General features: G+C 48.8%; 1 protein-coding gene across 1 annotated transcript; it reads left to right on the forward strand.

Annotated features, from left to right (window-relative positions):
- Positions 1-647: 647 nt before the first annotated feature.
- Positions 648-15,714, forward strand: PSMA5 (proteasome 20S subunit alpha 5). The gene is made up of 9 exons (XM_054648617.2): positions 648-829; positions 1,749-1,815; positions 5,899-6,025; positions 7,251-7,318; positions 7,900-8,007; positions 8,086-8,144; positions 8,835-8,937; positions 9,903-9,989; positions 15,437-15,714. Exons 1-9 carry the CDS (start codon positions 801-803, stop codon positions 15,512-15,514), a joined length of 726 nt encoding a protein of 241 aa, XP_054504592.1. The 5' UTR covers positions 648-800; the 3' UTR covers positions 15,515-15,714.
- Positions 15,715-24,109: the final 8,395 nt, after the last annotated feature.

A 24,109-nucleotide genomic window follows, 5' to 3' on the forward strand; every position in this document is an offset into this window, starting at 1 on the left:
AGCGCTGGAACGGGGCGGGAATTCCGCCAGGGAACGCTACCGGGGCCGGCAAGGAGGCTGGCGGCGTGGCACCGTGTACCGGGGGTTGGGATGCCGGTATGGCCCGGGGAACAGGGGCGTACAGCCCCTCCCGGTACCTCCTCCCGGTATTCCCCTCCGTGCCGGAGCCCCTTCCCGACACCGCCTCCCGGAGCTTCTTCCCGGTGCCCCTTTCTCGGTATCCCATCCCGGTACCGCCTCCCCGACCCCCCATTCCCGGTACCCTCTTCTCGACCCCCCTTTAACGACGCCTCTTTCCCGGTTCCCCATTCCCGGTTCCCCATTCCCGGGAACCCCTCCCGGCACCGCGCCGTGCCCGCCGCAGGCCCCTCCCCCTGCTGCTCTGGCCCCGCCCCTGGCACGGCAGCCGCGCCCCTCGGGGCATCGCCCCGCCCCCACAAGTCAGACCACGCCCCCACCAGCGTCCTAGCGGTATGGCCGCGCCCCCGATGCTACGACCCCGCCCATCGCGCGTTTGTCCCGCCCCATCGCGTGGCCCCGCCCATCTCCCGTCTCCCCCAACCCCGGCCCCGCCCCTCCCCTCTGCGCTGGTCCCGCCCTCCCCGCGCTTCTATTGGTCGAAGCGCAGCGCCGCTGTCCAATGGGTGGGCGGCGCGGGCGGAAGTGCCGCTCGGGGCCGGAAGCGGCGTTGCAGCCCCCGGTGAGGCCGCGGCGCTCCCGGTGCCCCAGGACCCCTTAAGCCCCCCCGGCCCCTCCAGAGTCCTCGGGATCCGCCGGCACCGCCCGGCCCCGCCGCCGCCATGTTCCTCACGCGCTCCGAGTACGACCGGTGAGTGCCACCCACGCCGCGGCTGAGTCACGGGCCTGGGCCCGAGCGGTCCGGGCCGCCCCCACCGGCGCCTCCCGTGCTGGGATGGCACCGGGAGCTGCCGGGAGCCCGCAGCCCTGCCGCGGGACCGGGGCTGCCAGGATGGGACGGAGCGAGGGCGAGGGGAGCTCGTGGTGTGCGGGGATGGGGTACCTGGGGTAAGGAGCGTGCCCAGGGGAGCGGCGGGGCTGGGAAGGGAACAGAGCACCGGGAGCGGCTGAGGGAGCTGGGAAGGGGCTCAGCCTGGAGAAGAGGAGGCTCAGGGGAGACCTTGTGACTCTGCACAACTCCCTGACCGGAGGGGACGGCCGGGAGAGTCGGGATCTGCTCCCAGGGAACAGGGACAGGAGGAGAGGGAACGGCCTCAGGCTGGGCCAGGGGCGTTTCCTTGGGATGTCGGGAATTTTTTCATGGAAAGGGCTGTCCAGCCCTCACACAGACTGCCTGAGGCAGCGGTGGAGTCCTCATCACTGGAAGGGCTCAGAAACCACGTGGAGGTGGCACCTGGGGACAGGGGTGAGCGGTGGCCTTGGCAGGGCTGGGGGAAGGTTGGGCTCCATGATCTCAAAGGACTTTTCTACTCTCCAAGGACTTTTCCAGTCTTAAGGATTCCAGGATCCCATGGTCAAACGGGACCTGGTCTGGCTCCTGGTGCTCCCTTTGCATTCCAAAGTGTTCCAGGACACCCCAGCTGCTTCTCACCTGTGCCTTGACCTGCTGGCTCTCCTTGAGTCCATGACCACCCTGGGTCCCGCCCTGTGGCTGTCCTGTGCTGAGGGGACATGGCCCTGCTGTCCCCTGCCCCACCTGTGCCCAGGTGGCCTCACCCTTGAGCAAGGCCTTGGTTTCCTGCCCTTCTCACTGTGTGTTCTCCTTGCAGGGGTGTGAACACCTTCTCTCCAGAGGGGAGGCTCTTCCAGGTGGAATATGCCATCGAGGCCATAAAGGTACTTTTTAAAAAGTTTCTTTCAGAGTTTCCTTCAAAGATTTCCCTCAAAATCTCCTTTCCAAATCTGGACTCCTTCCAACCCCATGCAGGAATTGCTCAGGACTTGTTGGAACCTTGGATGCTGAGAATTTTAAATTTTCTCTGCTGAAAGGCACAGATCCACAAGAGAACATTGCATTTAACCTGAGGCTGTAAAGAAGGCTTCCAAAATTGATTAATAACAATTAATTACGAGGGTGTAGTTAATTAAAAGTGTGTAATATCACAGAATAGAAAACTTAAAGTTTGGGGTTTTAAAATATAATAATAAATATGAAGCAAAATAGAAGCTTTAGAGTAGAAACAAATTGTTCTTCTTTACCTTCTTCTTCATAGATTTGAGTGGTATTTTATAATTAAACAGAAAAGTCCACACTGCAGGCTTCAATAAATCAATTATTAAGTTAAAAGAGAAATTAATTTAAGTAAAATTTTTAATTAGATAGTTTAACTTTAAAAGACCTTATGACGAGAGATAGTTAACCATTTTGTACCTTACTAATGAACAGCTAAAAAACTCACAGCTGTGACTCTGTAACATTGATAAGAAACAATGAATACCTAAATCTGAACACAAACTATCATCTCAAGTACCTTCAATCCCAACCCCAATAAAAATTAAAAAAAAAAAGGAAACAAAGAACCCACAAGGACTAATCTAGGCTGTGTCTGTTTCCTCCAGCCAAACATCCCACAGCTCTGCTCTTTTAGGGGTCAGGAAGGACCAAAACCCATTGATTTTCCCCAAAATGCAGTGGAATGTTCCCTCCCCTGTCCTACCAAGTGATTTATCCCCAAAAAATGCAATCCAAAGCTGTTTATCCACAAATCAAACCTAAATCACTTCTTGGGTGGATTTAGATATAAAGCTGGAGGTTGTTAGGAGCAAATCCACCTTTGCAGGGCCAAATGGCCTTTGGGGATTAAACATCCTTAATTGATAAATGTCCTTAATTGATAAATATTCCTGTCTGTTAACATTGATAGAATGTGGGCGTTGATTTGCAATAAGCTTAAATTTGGAAGAAACAGGTCTAGTGATGAGGGGAGAAAACTCTGAGGTGTTTGAACAGGTCAAGTGATGAGGGGAAAAAATTCTGAGGTGTTTGAACTGGGGAGAAGGGTCCTGACTTCATCTTCCCTGTGTTCCTTTAGCTCCTTGGAGCACTAAAACGAGGAATAAAGTAATAATGTAACAGAAAAAAGTTATACAAGTATCAAGGACTTGGGAATTAAAGCTCCCAGGGGGATGTTGGTGACCATGCTGGTTTGATTAATAAAAACAGATCTCCTGCCATTCCTGTGGCTGTCGGTGCAGCTTTCCAGGGAATTTTGGGGTTAAAATTAAACCCCATGTCTTGAAGTGGATGTTGGGAGGGAGCATTCCACTGTGCAGCTGAGACAGTTCTGCCAGGAAATTCCCTGGTGTGAGAGCTGGGAGTGCTGGGAGCAGGCTGGGATCCAGGCAGGGCTACTGGGATCAAGGTGGGGTGGAGGTGATTGTTGGTGGGATCAAGGCTGGGTTGAGGTCAGGACTTGGTGGGATCAGGGTGGGACCAATGTGGGATTAAATAGGATCCAGATTAGGGGCTGGGATTAAATAGGATCCAGATTAGGGGCTGGTAAAATCCAGATTAGGGGTTGGTAAGATCCCAAAAGTATTGGTAGGATCATGGTGGGATCAAGGTGGGATGAAGGTAATTGTTAATGGGATCAAGGCTGGATTGAGTTTAGGAGTTGGTGGGATCAAGGTTGGACTAGTGTGGTGTTTGGTGGGATTAAATAGGATTGAGGTAAGGGCTGGTGGGATCCAGATTAGGGGCTGGTAAAATCCAAAAAGGATCATGGTGGGATGAAGGTAATTGTTGGTGGGATCAAGGCTGGGTTGAGTTTAAGAGTTGGTGAGATCAGGGTGGGGTTAAAGTAGGACCAGTGTGGAGGTTGGTGGGATTAAATAGGATCCAGATTAAGAGCTGGTAAAATCCAGATTGGAGGCTGGTAAGATCCAAAAAGCATTGGTAGGATCAAGGTGGGATCAACATAATTGTTGGTGGGATCAGGACTGGATTGAGTTTAGGAGCTGGTGGGGTGAAGGTAGGACCAGTGTGGAGGTTGGTGGGATTAAATAGGATTGAGGTAAAGGCTGGTGGGATCCAGATTAGGGGTTGGTAAAATCCAGATTAGGGGGTTGGTAAAATCCTGATTAGGGGCTGGTAAGATCCAAAAAGCATTGGTAGGATCATGGTGGGATCCAGGCAGGGCTGGTGGGATGAAGGTAATTGTTGGTAAAATCAAGGCTGAGTTGACTTTAGGAGTTGGTGGGGTTAAGATAGGACCAGTGTGGGGGTTGGTGGGATTAAATAGGATCCAGATTAGGGGCTGGTAAGACCCAAAAGGCATTGGTAGGATCAAGGTGGGATGAAGGTAATTGTTGGTGGGATCAAGGTGGGGTTAGGGTAGGACCAGTGTAGGAGTTGGTGGGATTGAACAGGACTGAGGTAAGGGCTGGTGGGATCCAGATTAGGGGCTGGTAATATCCAGAAAAACATTGGTAGGATCATGGTGGGATCAAGGCAGGGCTGGTGGGATGAAGGTAATTGTTAGTGGGATTAGGACTGGGCTGAGTTTAGGAGTTGGTGGGGTCAAGATAGGATCAGTGTGGGATTTGGTGGGATTAAATAGGATCCAGATTGGGGGTTGGTAAGATCCAAAAAGCATTGGTAGGATCAAGGTGGGATGGAGGTAATTGTTAGTGGGATCAAGGCTGGTGGGAGGTGGAGGTGCAGGTAATTGTTAATGGGATCAAGTTTAGGAGCTGTTGGGGTTAAGGCAGGACCACTGTGGTGTTTGATGGGATTAAATATGATTGAGGTAAGGGCTGGTGGGATCCAGATTAGAGGCTGGTAAGATCCAAAAAGCATTGGTAGGATCATGGGGGGATCAAGGTGGGATGAAGGTAATTGTTGGTGGGATCAAGGCTGGGTCACATTTAGGAGTTGGTGGGGTTAAGGTACGTCCACTGTGGGGGTTGGTGGGATTAAATAGGATTGAGGTAAAGGCTGGTGGGATGCAGATTAGGGGTTGGTAAAATCCTGATTAGGGGCTGGTAAGATCCAAAGAGCATTGGTAGGATCATGGTGGGATCAATGTGGGATGAAGGTAATTGTTGATGAGATCAAGGCTGGATTGAGTTTAGGAGTTGGTGGGATTAAGGTGGGGTTAAGGCAGGACCAGTGTGGAGGTTGGTGGGATTAAATAAAATGGGAGTAAGGGCTGGTGGGATCCAGAAAAGCATTGGTAGGATCATGGGGGGATCAAGGCAGGGCTGGTGGGATGAAAGTGGGATCCAGGCAGCTGTTGGTGTGCCCAAGGTGGGATCAAAGTAGGGGCTGTTGGGATCAAGGCAGGGATTTGTGGGATCAAGGTGAAAGTTGGTGCAGTTGAAGCCCACTGGGATCCAGGCAGGGCCTGATGGGATCAAGGTGGGATCACAGCAGGATCCAGACAAGGACTGCCAGGAGCCCCTGGGATCTGTCCCTGTGCTTGTGGCCCTGGTGACACTGAGGTGTCCTGCAGTCCTGGGGTGGAATTGCTGCCTGGGATTCTGGGGAGAACAGGAGCTTATGGAAAGCCACGTGCCCAAGCCAGAGCTGCAGAGGGATTTGTACTGATGTGGGAAATTCTCTCACCCTTAAAGGTTTAAAAGAGTTTAAAATTCTCTTTTCCCTCTGGCAGAGGAGAATTCCCAGGGCCTTTTACACTCAGCAGGCTCCACAAACTGCTGTTGCTTGAAGGATTTACAGCTGGGGAAGGGGCTCAGCCTGGAGAAAAGGAGGCTCAGGGGGGACCTTCTGGGACCCACTGGCTTCTCATGGGAATCCCATGGATTTCACCCTCCCCATAAGCTTTAAAATCCACCATGCCAAGCCAGAGTGGGTTTGTGTGTGGGTGACGCAATTGAATCCAAACCAAAACACCTGCAAATAAGTCAGAATTAGCAGTGAGCTGTGTGTGAGCTGGAGCCTGTGGTGGTGTTTTGCAGCTTGGCTCCACAGCCATTGGGATCCAGACCTCAGAGGGAGTTTGCCTGGCTGTGGAGAAGAGGATCACATCCCCCCTGATGGAGCCCAGCAGCATTGAGAAGATTGTGGAGATCGACTCCCACATTGGTATGGAGGAGGGATGCATTCCTCTGCATCAGATCACCCCTAAAATTGTGAATTATTTATGAGAAGAGTCCATCCCCTGGCAATCTGGGGAGTTGTGTGTTGGGATGAGCCCTCCCTGCCAGGAAGGCTCATCCCTCCCAGTGCACACCAGCTCCTGGTCACTGGTTTTGCAGGCTCCAGGGCAGCAGGAGGGAGCTCCAGGAAGCAGAAAGAGGCAGCTGAAGCTCCAACCCCCTGCCTCAGTAACCTCCCTTGTGAAAGTTCATCCCAAATGTAGCTCTGGGAGGGCAGGGAATTGTGGTGGGCCTGGCTGGGGCCAGTTTCTCCAGGATCACTGATGCCACCCATGCCCTGAGCAGCCCACAATGGGCTCATGACCAAATATGTCACCCTGAAGGGCAGGAAACCTCCAAAATTCCTGTGTTGCTTGCTCCATGGGCAAGAGTCCAATTTCCTCCTCCCAGGAGCTTGTGAAGCAATCCCCTCCTCCCAGAGTGGGATCTGTGCTGGGATTCCTGCAGCCTCTGCTGCCTGTGGGGCAGCCAGGGCCCTTCCCAGGTTGTTCTGAAGCAAATCTGGTTCAATCCCATGGAGTCCTGGAGGCTGGAAAAGCACTCTAAGATCTGGAGGAGTCCAACCATCCCAAGGCCACCACTGATCCATGTCCCAAAGTGCCACATCCTCACTTTTTGAACCCTTCCAGGGATGGGGACTCCAGCAGTGTTCACAGGGCAGCCTGTGCCAGGGCCTGACCATGCTTTCCATGGAAAAAATAATGGAATATCTGACCTGAACCTGCCCTGGTGCAGCTTGGGGCTGTTCCATCTTGTCCTGGGAGCAGAGCCTGACCCCCCCCCAGCTGTCCCCTCCTGTCAGGAGTTGTGCAGAGCCACAAGGTCCCCCCTGAGCCTCCTTTTCTCCAGGCTGAGCCCCTTTCCAGCACCCTCAGCCATTCCTGGTGCTGCAGCCCCTTCCCCAGCTCTGTTCCCTTCTCTGGACATGCTCCAGCTCCTCATTGTCCTTCTTGTGAGAAACCCAGAACTGTTCCCAGGTGTGGCCTCAGCAGTGCCCAGCACAGGGGGACAAATCCCTTCCCCACCTTCTCACTCAGGGACCAGCTCCTCCCTGTAGCCCTTGGTGTTTTTGGGCATTGTGGGAGAAAACACCTCCCAAATAATGGATGGAATAACTCAGGAATGACTCCTGGTTGCCCTTTTCCTTGCAGGGTGTGCCATGAGTGGCCTAATAGCTGATGCAAAGACTTTAATTGACAAGGCCAGAGTGGAGACTCAGGTAAGATCTGGCATCTCTCTTCTTAAATTAGCAGCACAAATCCCAGGAACTCCTTGAAAGTCTTGGGAAAGGGAAAATCATTCCATCAAAGAAGCTGGTGGGAAGCTGGAGGCTTGTTGGGAGTGTAGGGGCTGTCTGAGTGTTCTGGTAAAATATTGGATATATTGGTTTTCTTTTTATCCCCTTAAATTTCCTGGATGCCTCAGGTGCTTGGAAGTCCCAGGTACAAATCTGTTCTGCTGCAAAGGATTTTCCTGGGATTTTCTCCTGCATATCAGCACTTTTCCACCCTCTGGAGAGCTGTAACACATTCCTTGCACAGCAGATATTGGGATAAATCCCTTCAGCCTTGCATTTCCCTGTTGGCATCCCAAGCCTTGGTATCCAATTTTCTGTGGAGTTTTGTACATCCCACTCTCCCTGATGCTTCCATGGGTTAACTGGCTGTGCCCTGGGTTCCACAGGGAAGTTATCCTTGTGTCCCCCACCTCAGCCATGCAGGGGGGGGACACATGGATATAAAATTCCCATATTTTGGGCACATGGGGCTAATGGGAATTTTTATTTGGATTTTCCTGCAGAATCACTGGTTCACCTACAACGAGACCATGACAGTGGAGAGTGTGACACAGGCTGTGTCTAACCTGGCCCTGCAGTTTGGGGAGGAAGATGCTGACCCAGGAGCCATGGTGGGACTGGGGGGATTGGGGGGATTGGGGAACCCCCCTGTCCCCCCTGCCTGACCCATTCCCTGCTCTGTCCTGCAGTCCCGCCCGTTCGGTGTCGCTCTGCTCTTCGGAGGGGTGGATGAGAAGGGACCCCAGCTGTGAGTTCTGCTCTCTTAATCCAGGGAAAAGACCAAACCTCCACTGCACAATTCCCAGGCTGTTTTAAGGACTCGATTCTGGGGTTTTCCTTAAGCCAACCCCTTGGGGTTTATCTCATTATGTCCCTGATATGTTTGTTAATCCTGTTAAACACTTTTCCAGAGCCCCACCTGCTTGTTTGGCATGGAAAATCATCATATCTGCCCCAAACCCTTGCCTTTTTTAATTAAAAATGTGATTTCCTGGGGAGGAGGGAAGTGCTAAAGCTCTCCTCATCTTGAGTGTATTTGTACCTTTCCCTAAAGGACCGGCAGAGCCACCAGTAACATAATCCATGTGACATTCCTTGGGGAGGTGTTGGAGCAGCTGTAACCTGAACTCAGCGCTTCAAATGGCCCCACTGGAAGTGGGAAAGGCTTAACAGAGCCAGACCAGTCAGGTCTGCCTTCCAGCAGGGAAAAAAACTTACTGAATTTATTAAAAAAAACTTAGGATAAGATGGGAAATCCAAAGGGAAACGGTTCTCTGAGGAAAGAGGGCAGTGTTAGAGTGTGTAAGCTGCCAGCCCAGGAGCTCTTGGGGCTGAATTCTAGCTCCAGCTGTGCAGGGAGCTCTGGGGGTCGGTGGGAGAGTCCTTGGGGTGCCCTGGGGTGGGATGGGGTGCAGGCTGTCACCCCCTGTCCCCACAGGTTCCACATGGATCCCTCGGGGACGTTCGTGCAGTGCGATGCCAGAGCCATCGGCTCCGCCTCCGAGGGAGCCCAGAGCTCCCTGCAGGAGGTTTACCACAAGGTAAGGGCTGCATTTGGGCTTGGGGGTCACCTCTGTGGCTCTGGGGTACCTCACCACTTCCCAGGATCCCCACATTCCCTCCCCAGTGAGGATTTAGGATTGGGCTGGAGAGGAGGGGCCTGAGCTGCTCAGGGCAGGATCACTCCTGGGCAGAGGATCCTGTGAGTAGGTGCTGAGGATCTCTACAACTGAGAGCTGCTCCCAGCAGCTGCTCTCTACCTGTGAGATAATTAAGGCCATGTCAGGAAGTTCTCTATTAATAAAAACTGAGCTCTGGGTGCTGCTGTCAGCATCAGGCTCTGTGTGGGTACAGCTGGAAGCATCCTGAGCTCACAGCAGCACCTTCAGAGAAAGGAGCAGCTTCTGTGCTGGAAGTTCTATTCATGTTTGATATTAAATAGAAATTTTTTCCCCCATGAGGAGGGGGTTGCCCATTTTGGGTGGTAAGAAACCAAACCCTGATGAAAAGCACAATTAGTGATGGTGGCTTGGAAGACTCATTTGTTCACTAGAACTCTCCAAATTACCCAAATTCTGGATTCCCTGGATTGCCAACCCTTTTTCAAGTGCAGAGTTAGTGAAACAGCTGTGCTGCACATCCCTCTGGCTCTAGGGATGCCTGGGATTTATCAGATTAAATGCAGCATGGAGGTTTCTGCCTAGGGGGAATCTGGCTTTTTGGGAGGGAATTGGTGAAGAGAAACAGCCCCTCCTGTCCCAAATGAACCATTTTTAAATTAACCAGATTTATGTGCCCGAATGAAGCATTTTGAAGTCTCAGAAAGGCAGGATTTGACTGTCTCTGTGGATATCCCTGCCCTGCCTGCTCCAGTCTCCCAGGGATGCTGCAGATCCCTTGCTAAGCTGCTCCTTTGGCTGCCTGGCTCAAGGGATTTGGGAGAGGGGAGGGAGAGGGGCCAGTGCTGAGCCTGCAGCTTGTCATCCATGAGCCATTTGTTTTGCAGTCCATGACGTTAAAGGAAGCCATCAAATCTTCCCTGGTCATCCTGAAACAGGTCATGGAGGAGAAGCTAAATGCCACCAACATTGAGGTGAGTCCTCCTGCAGTCAGGATTGCCCCTGGAGCATGGAATGGAGCAGCTCCAAGGGCTTCCTGAGCCAAGTCCTGCAGGTGTTCCTGCCCTTTTCATCACATCCTGTGGGGCATTTTGGAAAAGTTGAAGCTTTTCCCTTCCAGAGGTGCAGAGCCTGGTCTGTTTTCATGGCTGATCCATGTGGTATTTGCAGGGTCCCCAGGATGAGAGGAGTCTGACTCCATGTTCTTAGAAGGCTAATTGATTATTTTATGGTTACAAATGACTTTATGATTATAAATATCATTATATTATATTAAAGAATGCTATACTAAAACTATACTAAAGAATAGTGAAAAGGACACAGACTGAAGGTTTAGCAAGAATGATAATGAAAGCTCCTGACTCCTCAGAGTCTGACACAGTTGATGGTGATTGGTCATTAATTAAAAACAATTCACATGAAATCAATCAAACAATAATCAGTTGGTAAATGATCTCCAGATCACATTCCAAAGCAGCAAACACAGGAGAAGCAATCAGATAATTATTGTTTTCATTTCTCTCTGAGGCTTCTCAGCTTCCCAGGAGAAGAAATCCTGGGCCAAGAGGATTTTTCAGGAAATATGACAGTGGCAGATCCAGGATGAGCAGAAGGGATTCTCTGACCTTCTGCAGTCAGCAGAACCCAAATACCACCCAGACTGCTTCCCCTGCATCTAACCATTCTTTTTTGCCTTGCTGCTTGTAATATTAGAAGGAATGAAAATTACCCAGCTCCTGGGCTGCTATATTAGTCCTGGGGCAGTGCCAAAAATCCCTTGGACAGTGGGAGCAGCAAGGATCCTCCAGGAATGGCTGTGCCCCTGGAGCCCTGGGGGCAGGCAGCACCCACAGACCCCCAGAGCTGCTCCACAGGCTCCTTTTTGGGTGGGAAAGGTCCAAACCCTCTGCACTGGGTGGGGTAACTGGCAGATGAGAAGCCAGGCTGGTTTATCGAGTTTGCTTCTATTTTGGGTGGGTTATGAGACACCAGACCTTTCCAAAGTGTGGCATTCCAGCTCCTGAGCTGCTCTCTCCTCCCCTTCCTTCCCTTTGAGTGCTGGGAAACCTTTTCCTAAACAGCCCCAAGGTATTCACCCCATTTTTATATTAAATATTGCTGTGGGGGGACCATTCCTGGTGGCATTCAACTTCCTTTGGAGGGGAAGGCCAACAGCACATGGAAACTTGGATAGTCTGTCCCCAAATCAAGCCTTGTGACTGGGATCTCCTTCCCAGGTGCTCTCCCAGCCCTTGGCCATACATTTTTTCCTGGTACAGTGCAGGCAGAGGAATGTGTACAGTATCCTGATGTCATGTCCCTGTTTAACAGGGCTTAACTGTGCTTGGCACAGCCCTGGAGTGGGGTGGGATGGTGCAGGGGGGAAGGACAGCAGGAATGTGCTGAGGATTGAAAGGTTTCTATTGACTCAAGGCACCCCCTGGCTGAAAATCTGCCACCTGAAGAGCTCTTTGCTTCCTAGAAGTATGTGCCTCTCCCATTTCTTGGCTCTGGCCATGCTGCTGTGGCATTTTCCATCTAGGAACAAAGAGAAGAGGGAAAGTGTGGCTGTGGAAGAGTTAAATCCATTGGTGGCAAAGGTCAGGAGCCTGAGAGGACTTCACAATTTTAGATTAATGACTTCCCTGTGAAGCTTTGGTAGGGGGAAGGTGAGGGACAGGTGTGGAGAAGCAAAGGAATTGGTGTCTCTGCTGGTTTTAGTGTTCATAAAGGTTTTTTTGTGTGTATTTAGAGCTGGTTTTGATGCATAAATCTGGCTCTGGTTGGGCCCAGGATCAGTCCAGGCTGGTTTGGTGCCCAGAGCAGCTGGGGCTGCCCCTGGATCCCTGGAAATGTTCAAGGCCAGGCTGGACAGGGCTTGGAGCCACCTGGGACAGTGGGAGGTGTCCCTGCCATGGCAGGGTGGCACTGGATGGGCTTTGAGGTCCCTTTCAAACTACTCCATGATTTGAGGGGCCTAAAGTGGCATCTCCAAGTGTCTCCACCTTGTCTGAGAGGTCTGGGTGAAACTGGGCTGGCAGCAGCTCTCAGGCTGAGTGTGGGGAAAAACACCTGGAAAAACACCTCATGGCACCTCCCTGCCCTGGATCAGGGGTTCCTTGTGCTGGTGAAGGGGGGGGGTTGTGAGAAATCACCCTGGAAGAGCTCTGGGATCTGCTGGGATGCTCCAGAACTTTCCTTCAGGGTTTTGGGTGCATCCATACACTTTGATCCTGGAGAGTCAAACCATGTGCCCAGTGCCTGTGAGTTCAGGAGCATCCCAGGGAACAGCCCTGTCCCTGCTCCCATCCCAGCCCTGTCCCTGCTCCCATCCCAGCCCTGTCCCTGCTCCCATCCCAGCCCTGTCCCTGTCCCTGCTCCCATCCCGTCCCTGTCCCTGCTCCCATCCCAGCCCTGTCCCTGCTCCCATCCCATCCCTGTCCCTGCTCCCATCCCGTCCCTGTCCCTGCTCCCATCCCGTCCCTGTCCCTGCTCCCATCCCGTCCCTGTCCCTGCTCCCATCCCGTCCCTGTCCCTGCTCCCATCCCAGCCCCGTCCCTGCTCCCATCCCAGCCCCGTCCCTGCTCCCATCCCAGCCCTGTCCCTGCTCCCATCCCATCCCTGTCCCTGCTCCCATCCCAGCCCTGTCCCTGCTCCCATCCCAGCCCTGTCCCTGTCCCTGCTCCCATCCCGTCCCTGTCCCTGCTCCCATCCCGTCCCTGTCCCTGCTCCCATCCCAGCCCTGTCCCTGTCCCTGCTCCCATCCCAGCCCTGTCCCTGTCCCTGCTCCCAATCCCATCCCTGTCCCTGCTCCCAATCCCATCCCTGTCCCTGCTCCCATCCCAGCCCTGTCCCTGCTCCCATCCCAGCCCTGTCCCTGCTCCCATCCCAGCCCTGTCCCTGTCCCTGCTCCCAGCCCTGTCCCTGCTCCCATCCCATCTCAGCCCTGTCCCTGCTCCCATCTCAGCCCTGTCCCTGCTCCCATCCCTGTCCTGATCCCATCCCATCCCAGCCCTGTCCCTGTCCCTGCTCCCATCCCAGCCCCGTCCCTGCTCCCACCCCAGCCCTGTCCTGTCACAGACATATTTTATAAAAAATCCTTTCATTGGGATCTTTTCTCCCATGTTTTGCTGCTTTGGAATGTGATTTAGAGAATTGTTTACCCAGCGTGTGAAATTGTTTTTACTGATGACCAAGGACAGCCACCTGTGTCGAGGCTGTGAGCAGTCACAAGATTTTATTATCATTCTTTTTCATTCCTTGCAAGCCTTCTGATGAAATCCTTTCTTCTGTTCTTTAGTATAGTTTTAATATATCATTTTCTTTTGAAGGAAATGATATATTATTATATTTATTAATTTCATATATAATAATTTTATTATTTAATATATTTTATACATTATCATATATATTAATACATATTAAATAATATATATTATTTAATATATATTAACATATATGTATTAAATAATAAATATTATAATTATATTTATTATTTATTATATATTATAATATATATTTATTATTTTATTATAGAAATAATATTTAATATAATATATATAATAAAATAGCCTTCTGAAACATGGAGTCAGGATTTTCATCTCTTCCCTTGTCCTGAGACCCCTGCAAACACCACCACACCATCCTGTCCCCATCCCAGCCCTGTCCTGCCCCACCCCAACCTATTATGGGATATCCCAGCTCATTCCAGGCTATCCCAGCTCTCTCTGGAGCCCTGGCATTTCCACTGCACAGCTGTCCCTGGTTTGGGCTCCCATCCCTGAGCCAGCTGTGAATATTTCTGCTCACGTTTCTCCTCCAGGCTCTTCCTCTCATTCAAGTATCCCTCATCCCTGGTGCTGCCTCTGAATGTTTCTGTCTGCCCTGGCTCTGTGCTGTCCCTGTTGTCCTTAGAGATCTCTGCCTCAGTTTCCCTGAGCCCCTCAGCTCCCATACAGGCCAGGATTTGTTCCCTTGGTTCCTGGAGGAGCAGAATCCTTTGCAGAGGCAGGAGTTCTCTCCTGGGAGTTTTTATGGCTTTTCCTGACTCTGACTCTCTTTTCCTTAGAAATCCCTCCCTCAGTTTCTCTGCCTCATTTTCCCAGTTTTTCTGAGCTCCCTCAGCTCCCAGACAGGCCAGGATTTGTCCCCTTGGTTCCTGGAAGAGCAGAATCCTTTGCAGAGGCAGGAATTCTCTCCTGGGAGGTTTTGGATGGCTTTTCCTGACTCTGACTCTTTGCTGTCCCTGTTGTCCTTAGGGACCTCAGCCTCAGTTTCCCTGAGCCCCCTCAGCTCCCAGACAGGATTTCTCCCATGGTTCCTGGAGGAGCAGACTCCTTTGCAGAGGCAGAAATTCTCACCTGGGAGGTTTTGATGGCTTTTCCTGACTCTGTGCTGTCCCTCTTTTCCTTAGAGATCCCTCCCTCAGTTTCTCTGCCTCATTTTCCCAGTTTTTCTGAGTCCCCTCAGTTCCCAGACAAGCCAGGATTTGTCCCCTTGGTTCCTGGAGGAGCAGAATCTTTTTCAGAGGCAGAAATTCTCACCTGGGAGGTTTTGGATGGCTTTTCCTGACTCTGACTCTCTTTTCCTTAGAAATCCCTCCCTCAGTTTCTCTGCCTCATTTTCCCAGTTTCCCTGAGGCCCCTCAGCTCCCAGACAGGCCAGGATTTGTTCCCTTGGTTCCTGGAGGAGCAGAATCCTTTGCAGAGGCAGGAATTCTCACCTGGGAGGTTTTGATGGCTTTTCCTGACTCTGTGCTGTCCCTCTTTTCCTTAGAAATCCCTCCCTCAGTTTCTCTGCCTCATTTTCCCAGTTTTTGTAAGCCCCCTGAGCTCCCAGACAGGCCAGGATTTGTCCCTTGGTCCCTGGAGGAGCAGAATCCTTTGCAGAGGCAGGAATTCTCTCCTGGGAGGTTTTGATGGCTTTTCCTGACTCTGATTCTGTGCTGTCCCTCTTTTCCTTAGAGATCCCTGCCTCAGTTTCCCTGAGTTCCCTCAGCTCCCACACAGGATTTGTTCCCTTGGTCCCTGCAGGAGCAGACTCCTTTGCAGAGGCAGGAATTCTCTCCTAGGAGGTTTTGATGGCTTTTCCTGACTCTGCCTCTGTGCTGTCCCTGTTTTCCTTACAGAAACATTTGTCCCCTTGGTTCCTGGAGGAGCAGAATCCTTTGCAGAGGCAGGAATTCTCTCCTGTAGGTTTTTGATGGCTTTTCCCCCATTGAGTGGGAGCAGTTCCCACTAAAATTCCCTGCTGCTGCTCCTCTTGAGGAGGCTGAGTCAATTCAAAGCTATTTGTGCAGCAGGCAGCTATTTTAGGGCACCATGGAGCTGGAATGATCCTGCTGGCCTGGCAGATCAGGAGAAGGAACAGCTGCTCCCTGCTCTCCTCAGCCACATTTAACCCCTTGTTCCTTCTCTTGCAGCTTGCCACGGTGGAGCCTGGCATGAAATTCCACATGTACACAAAAGAGGAGCTGGAGGAGGTCATCAAGGATATTTGAAAAAGAGGGAGAAAGCCCCCAAAAGCTCCAAGCCCTGCCCTGACCAAAGGAACTGGTGCAGCTCACCCAGCTCCTGGGATTTCCCTCCTCACAGCACCTGCATCTGCTGCTCCTGCCAGCTCCAGAGGTTTTTTACCTTTTCTGGACAGAACTGAGCTTTGCCCCAGGAGGGAATGAAATAAATCATTTTGTTACTCTCACTGGGCTCCTCAGCAGGCGGGGAAAGGTGGGAAGGGAGGGATTTGGAGCCCAAACTGGGGGTGGATGGGGACAGCAGCTGTGCCAAGGGCACTGCCAGGCCTGCTGCAGGAGTTAGTCTCCCTCTTGTGGTGCTGTCCATGGGGAAATCCAGGTGTCATTCCACACTTCTTTTAAAAAAATAGAGTTTTTAATCTGCTCAGTGCATTCCTCCCTCTTTCTCCAGTGTTTTTTATCTGTAAGAGTCCCTGGAGCTCCATCTGCTTCTCTGCAAAGAAATCTACACTCAGCCTTGGGGTTTGTGTTTCCTTCTGGTAGGGCTTGAAAAAATCTTGTTAGATCAGAGCCCACCAAGCAGAAACGGGGATCATGGGCTGAGGCAGTCCCTCACCACTGAAATCCTGCAGGGTTTTGAGTTAACTCTATTTTACACCAGAAAATTCCTGCTTATCCCACTTAGTTTTTTTTATTCTCCAGCAAAAATATCTCTCTGTGTCCTCAAAACAGTGTCTGGGAATCAAAGCTGGGTCTGATAAGGGAATAAATTAAGATTAAAAGAGTATTTTCCTATAAAATCATGGTGGTGGGGAAAGGCAGCTCTGCCTCAATCCTGGCAGCTGCTCTGGGCTGCCCTGAGCAGGGCAGAGGCCTGGAAATCAAAATCCAGGATAAATTTGATTTCAAATTTCAATTTCAAATTACAATTTCAAGATAAATGATGGTATCACCCTGAACCAAGCAGCAGTGGCTGGTGTGGAAGAGCTGAGTAGAGCTGGGACAGGGGTTGTCCTGGGAAATAAGAATGCAGGAAGTGAGGAAATGTGTTTGATCAAATCTCTCCCCACCTCCAGCTCTGCCTTTTCCAGAAGGAAGAATCCCTCTCCTGCTGGTTTTCCTCTTTCTTGCCATTGCCAGATGGATTCAGGAAGGGGGAAGCAAGTCTGGAAAATCAGTTTTTTGATAATCTCAGTTTCAGCACAGCCCAGCACCCTCCTGGAACTCCTGGGAGAATTCCTGTCTCCTCTTCCAGAGCTGCTTAAAGGGAATAAACTGGATCAGGTGCTGCCCTTAGGAGTTGGATCCAACACCTGTCCCTGCAGGTGGAACCTAAATTACCTACTAATGGCCTTTTCTCCTTTCGGAGGATGTTGGGAGTTCTGGATGTTGAGAATTCCAGACTTTCTGTGCTGCCAGGCACTGACCCCCAGGAGAACAATGCATGGACCTGAGGCCATGGAGAAGCTTCCAAAATGGGATAGAACTGGGATTATGGGTGTGGAGTTTGAATAGAAGTGTGTGATATCACAGGGTGGAAAACTTAAAAGGATTTGGAATACAGTAATATAGATAAGGCAAGATGGGGAGGAAGGAAATAAAATAAAATAAAATAAGTCCTGGGATCCTGGGCGTGGGGCCTCGGCCTGGCTCTGGCTCAGCGCTGAGCCGCTCCTCATCCCCCCTGTCCCCTGTCCAGCCCCGGAGGTCCCAGCGCTGTCCCCTCCCGGGACCCCGGGCCCCTCCCGCGCTTTGTGAATGGGTCGGGCGGGCCCCTATGGTCTTGGCCAATCAAAAAATCGCCCCGGCGCTCCCCGCCAATCAGAGGCTGTCGGTGGGTAGATTAGAGATCGGAACGGGGAGGGGCGGGTTCAACGCTGCCAGCCAGTCACAGGAGAAGGTTGGCGGTGATTGACAGAGGAGCGAGCCAATCAGGTGCCGCGGATGTGCCTTCGGGGGGAGGCGTGACCGCGTTCTGAGCGACAGCTCCTCCAGCCAATCCTCGCTGCCCCGCCTGGGTCAGCGGGACACGCCCCTGATAGACGGGCAGCGATAGGCGGATGGACAGCAGGACAGGGCGATAGACAGACAGACCGACAGGCGGACGGACAGAAAGCGCAATAGACGAATCGACAGAGAGGTGCCCGCCCCCTGCCCGCCCAGCGCACGGCGCCAGCACCAGGAGGCGGACGGGAGGACGGACAGAAAGACATCCCAACTTGCAACTCCTGGGACGGACAGACAGATAGACACCCCTGCCTGCATCCCCCGGGATGGACAGACAGACAGGCAGATAGACAGACAAACAGACATCCCCTCTGCATGCCCTGGGATGGACAGACAGACAGATATCCTCTCTGTATGTCCCAGGACGGACAGACAGATGGACATCTCTGAGACTGTGAGAGTGGGGAAATCCTGTCTGTGAGCAGGAAGCTGCGCAGCCAGGGTGCTGTGGGCAGTTCAGGGGCTCCCCTGGGAGCCGGGGATAATCCAGGAACTGCTTGAGGAGTCTTTGCTGGTTTTTGCCAAGGTCAGGATTAAATGTGTGAGATGGGATTTCTTGTTGGGACTCAGATGTTTATCAGTTCTTATCTCTGTCACAGTCTCACAAACCCTGAGTTCTACAGCACTTCACTCTAACAAATTAAAATGGAGCCCTGTCTCTCTCTCCACAAGACCTTCTAAGGATAAACCGTCCAATTAAGAAATGGCACCTAAATTATTTTTACTTTTAACCCAATAACCACCCACCCATGCCTTGCAATGTGGGCTTTTTTATCCAATTACACAACAACACCCAAACCCATGGAGAAGAAGGTGAAGAAGAAGGAGCAGCCTCTGCCTGAAAACCTCCATCTTGCTTTGTAGTAATATCTATATTACTATAAAGAACATTACTATATTCTTTATTTCTTTATTATATCTTTAGAATATTACTACACTCTAAGACCTTAAACTCTTAAGTTTTCCACCCTGTGATATCACACACTTCTATCCACACTCCACACCCACAATCCCAGTTCCATCATTCCATTTTGGAAGCTTCTCCACGGCCCCAGGACAGATGCAGTGTTCTCCTGGGGGTCAGTGCCTGTCAGCACAGAAAGTCTGGAATTCTCAGCATCCAGGGTTCCAGCAGTCACAGTCACTCTGTCCTGACACTTCTCTGTGAGACACAGCTGGCTGAACTCTGTGTGAAAGTGATTGCAATTGAATTGCAGGTGCCTTCTGTTCATGGGCATTTTCCTTATCTCTTCCACACCCCCTCCTCCCTCCAGGGAGACATCTGCTGATAACAGCTATGGAATGTCCCTGCATGGCTGATAACAGCTACAGCATCCCATTGGGAGATGTGAGCCCAGAGGGAGGAGCCAAGCATTCCTACCTGGATATAATCTGGAGATTCTGGAACACCAGCCAAGCATTCCTACCTGGATATAATCTGGAGATTCTGGAACACCAGCACGGCTTCTGCACTGGATTGCCCAGAGGAACAGCAGCTGCCTCTGCCCCTGGATCTTCAGAGGCAGAGACTGCACCTTTCTCCAGGATCCCTGCTCCAGCAGAACCAGCCCTGGCACTGCAGGAGGGCTGAGCCACAATTCCAATGGTTCTGCAGCCAACAGCCTGACCCACAGGGTGTCAGGCTGGGTTCTGACTCTGGCAGTGTTGTTTTGGTTTACTGCATTGTTTATTTTATCCTATTTTCTTCCCTAATAAAGAACTGTTATTCCTGCTCCCATATCTTTGCCTGAGAGCCCTTTAAATTCAAATTTATAACAATTTGGAGGGAGGGGGTTACATTCTCCATTTCAGGGGCGGCTCCTGCCTTCCTTAGCACACTCCTGGCTTTCCAAACCCAGACAGAGCCCCATCACAGCCTGGCAGTGCCCAAGAGCCAGGATCCACAGCAGAGCTGCTCCCCCACAGGAATGGGGCAGGGCCAGGAGAGCCCTTCCCTTTTCCTGGGCTCTGCCAGAGCTCATCACAGCAACCACACGATGCCGCTGCCGGCTGAGCTGAGCTCCCAGCCCAGCTCAGAAACACCCTGAGGGCAGAGCCAAGATGCTCTCAAATCTACTCTGCCAAATGGAACAAAAATATTTCACTGATCTTCCCCTTCCGAGTGCAAATTCTTTCTATGCACCACATTCAAATGGCAACAGAAACTTATTTCTGCTTGTGAAAAACACCAATCACTTGTTTTAAAATTTTAGAAGTTTAATAGTAATAAAATGGTTATAAAAATAGTGATACAAATTAGAGCAAAAAAATTTGGACAATCAGAGTTAGGACAAAAAAGGACAATAAAAGCAAAGAATTAGGAATGTTGGGATGCTTTCCTCTTGAAAAGCACACCTTGCTAACAAAGGATTAACCCTTAAAAGCAACAGCCTGCTGCATATTCATACATCTCATACATTATTCAAAAATTCTTTTCAAACAAAGGGTGTTCTCTGGTTATTGTCAACTTCCCCCCTTCATCTTGTAAATCGTGGTCAGACTCCATGAAGGCTGCAAGGACTCGTTCTTCACAATAAGGAGGCAATGATTTTTCTCTTTGGGATCTTAGTGTCTTGTTGCTGTTATCTCTGTGCAAAGAATTTCTTGATGATCTCATCCCTTTCTTGAGCTAGTTAAAAAAAGTATCTTACATAGCACAGTTTCTATTTTAACATTATGTTATAACCTAAAACTATATTTAACACTCTACTTAAGAGGATTAATACAGCATAACTTTCTAACATAACACATATGATATTCATGTTAATATTTGCAAAAAGCCAATCATATAATACACATTTTTCACACACTCATAAATTTTTTCATTCTTGCTCAGTGATGCCACAAATTTGAAAATATTTATCAAAAACCTAGCTCACCAAAGTGTTTACCATCATAATCCTTCTGTCTGACAGGATCCAAAACTGAGCACCACCCCTGACTGCTCAGAAATTAAAGATAGCAGGACAAAAAGCTCAATAGTTTTGGATTTTGCATTCTCACTGTAATGGTTCAACATGAGAGGAATAGAGGATTTGTCTTTTCAAACAAGCTGTGGGGCTGCTGGTAGATAAAACCAGCACTGGGAGATAAAGGAAACAATGGGAAGGATTCCACTGATTGATGAATGGAAAAAGACATTTGCTTTTACAAATAAACTTTAGGTTTGCTGATAAATGAAATTACACATTGAAAGATGAAAGAAATAAGGGGGAAGAAAAACCCCTAAATTCCATAAGAATTAAAAATTAAAAGGGAGGGTTGTACATTAGAGGGGAATCTCTGGTATCAGGTGTTCTGGGAAGTCTGAACCTCTCAAGTACCTCAGCCAATGGGGAAAGAGAGAAGGGAAATTGGGATAAAAAGGAGGCTGAGAGACCCCAGGGGGATGCCCCATGGCCTCTCCCTTTACTGGAATAAAGTCAAAGGACTCCTCTGTCTCCTTTTTGGACATAAACCTCTGCTGTTTGTGGATTAATTTTCCTGGCAAACAGCTCTAACCAATACAACATTGCCAAGAGTTCACAACAAATTCTAGCACAGATCCTCTAACTGCAAATATCCCTTATGGGTTTATTTTATCTGTTTCCGTGCTGATGGCTTTGCTTTCTTCCTTGCTATGGATAAACTTGTATTTTATCCATTTCTTCTTCTGTTAGCTCAGTAGTTTGCCCTGCAGAGCAGCTGCTGAGCCCATCCACACTGCCCCAGTGTGAAATGTGAGTGTGGTGCCCCTCAGGAGTGAGAAAGGGAGTGTGGTGTTTCCTGGAGATTTTCCTTTGTTGGATCTCGGGTTCACATGACCTGTAACAGCCCCTTGGCAGGGTTTAAGCACACATTTAAAGTCAGGCCAGCTTTGCCCTCCTGAGGTGTGGCTGGAATCCACCTGTGAGCTCCTGTTCCCTCCACAATGGAGAAAGCAATTTTTTCCTTTTTAATTTAGTGCTGAAAGCAGCTCAGGAGTCACACTGGTGTTCAGCACCTGGTTTAGTTCAGCTGCCACCCCATCCTTTCCCAGGCTGTCACACATGGAAGGGATCCATCAAAGCAGCCCCATAAACATCCTGCACCTTTCTTTGACCTGCAGTGGCAGCACACGATCCTGCTGGGCCACCTCTGTGTGGGAACCACGCTGGTGTCTTCACATTCCAGGACAAGGATTTTGTTGTTTTTTTAAGTGACTTTGGATGAAAACAGCACCTCCTCGAGTTCCTCTGGTGTTTTCTCATTCTTGTGTATCCCATTTAAGTGACATTCTCACGGTTTGGCAAGCAGGATCTATCACTGAAGTTTGGGCTTTGGTCTAATAATCATGAATATCAATACTGAAAGTCTTTCTGAGGTTTGGCTCAGGCCCCTCTATGCATTTATAAATCTGCTTCTGGCCACGGTTGAAATTTACTTTTTCTCACCCCCCTTTATCTGGAGTGTTGAATCTCTGGTAGGGGTTGTCCTCTCTCCTTTGTGGTCAATGTTTGCTTCTTGGCTTTGCAGAGGAGAAATGCCACTAAAACCCCACAAGACTTGCACTGCTCTCGTTGCAAAGCAATGAAAACTTCCTGACCTTGCAGGTGGCATCTGCTTCTCACTGCATGGACAGCCTGGCTTTGTCAAATCCCTCTCCAGAACCCAAAATTACCCAAAGCAGAGATGCTTTAATAAATACATGTATTTATTTAATAAATACAGATGTACTTGAAACTCAGTGATGCTGGTATTGAATCAAGGCTTTAAAGAAACTGAAAGAGTTAAAAGTTTAGATTTAGTTAGGAAAATAGAAACAATTTAAATTGATTAAAAGTTTACCAAGAAGAGTAGAAGTGATGGGGATTAGTTAATTATTGGCAGGTGGAGTAGTTAAGGCTAAGACATAAATCACTTACTTGTCTTACTGTGTTTGAAGAAGCAGAATAGAAATGTGGAGCTATTGTGGAAATGAGGAAACCATGACTGGTGCCTGTGCCCTGAAAGCAGCTGAGGCCAGCTGGGGGAGCTTGGACTGCAGCCCAGGGGTCAGAAAGTCTGACAGGACACCAGAGTAAAAAGGTCAAATCCAGGAAAGCAGCTTTGCCTTCATCTTAAGAAGACCAATCCCCATTTTGAAACCCTCCACCCATTTGAATGGAGGACTGTGTAAGCGTGAAGGAACTTTGAACTCATTTAAATACATTTTAATATGAAGCAGGGGTAGGAGGGGCTAGGTAATGAATATGTATAGGTGTTCTGGGAAATTGTATGAATGTGTAAGGCTTTTTTTGGTAAATAAGGTGTTGGATTAAACACTTTTCTGACCTAGAGATGGGGCAACTGAGAGGCGTTTTAAGAACTTTTATTCCATTTTCAGTCCCATGTGAAGGGTGAGACAATACAGATGTTATAATTCACACCATCACAATCAGAAGCCAATTATTTCCTAATTACATCACACCAATCACATCTACTTTTCCAACTATTTTCCCCAAATATTGATATAATTACAATTTAGTTAGCACGAATCACATCAATTTCTCACAATCACATCTACTTTTCCAATTATTTTCCCAAAATATTGATATAATTACAATTTACTTAGCACAAATCACATCAATTTCTCACAATCACATGTACTTTTCCAACTATTTTCCCAAAATATTGATATAAATACAATTTACTTAGCACAAATAACATCCATTAATCACAATCACATCTACTTTTCCAACTATTTTCCCCAAATATTGATATAATTACAATTTAGTTAGCACGAATCACATCAATTTCTCACAATCACATGTACTTTTCCAACTATTTTCCCAAAATATTGATATAAATACAATTTACTTAGCACAAATAACATCCATTCATCACAATCACATCTACTTTTCCAACTATTTTCCCCAAATATTGATATAATTACAATTTAGTTAGCACGAATCACATCCATTTCTCACAATCACATAAACTTTTCCAACTATTTTCCCAAAATATTGATACAAATACAATTTAGTTAGCACGAATCACATCCATTTCGCACAATCACATAAACTTTTCCAATTATTTTCCCAAAATATTGATATAATTACAATTTAGTTAGCACGAATCACATCCATTTCTCACAATCACATCTACTTTTCTAATTATTTTCCCAAAATATTGATATAATTACAATTTACTTAGCACAAATCACATCAATTTCTCACAATCACATCTACTTTTCCAACTATTTTCCCCAAATATTGATATAATTACAATTTAGTTAGCACGAATCACATCCATTTCTCACAATCACATAAACTTTTCCAACTATTTTCCCAAAATATTGATATAATTACAATTTACTTAGCACAAATCACATCAATTTCTCACAATCACATCTACTTTTCCAATTATTTCCCCAAAATATTGATATAATTATGATTTAGTTAGCACAAATCACATCAATTACTCACAATCACATCTATTTTTCCAATTATTTCCCCAAAATATTGATATAATTACAATTTACTTAGCACAAATCATATCAATTTCTCACAATCACATCTACTTTTCCAACTATTTTCCCAAAATATTGATATAATTACAATTTAGTTAGCACGAATCACATCCATTTCTCACAATCACATGTACTTTTCCAATAAT

This window comes from Agelaius phoeniceus, chromosome 25 (genome assembly GCF_051311805.1).
Source record: "Agelaius phoeniceus isolate bAgePho1 chromosome 25, bAgePho1.hap1, whole genome shotgun sequence".
Taxonomy (NCBI): domain Eukaryota; kingdom Metazoa; phylum Chordata; class Aves; order Passeriformes; family Icteridae; genus Agelaius; species Agelaius phoeniceus.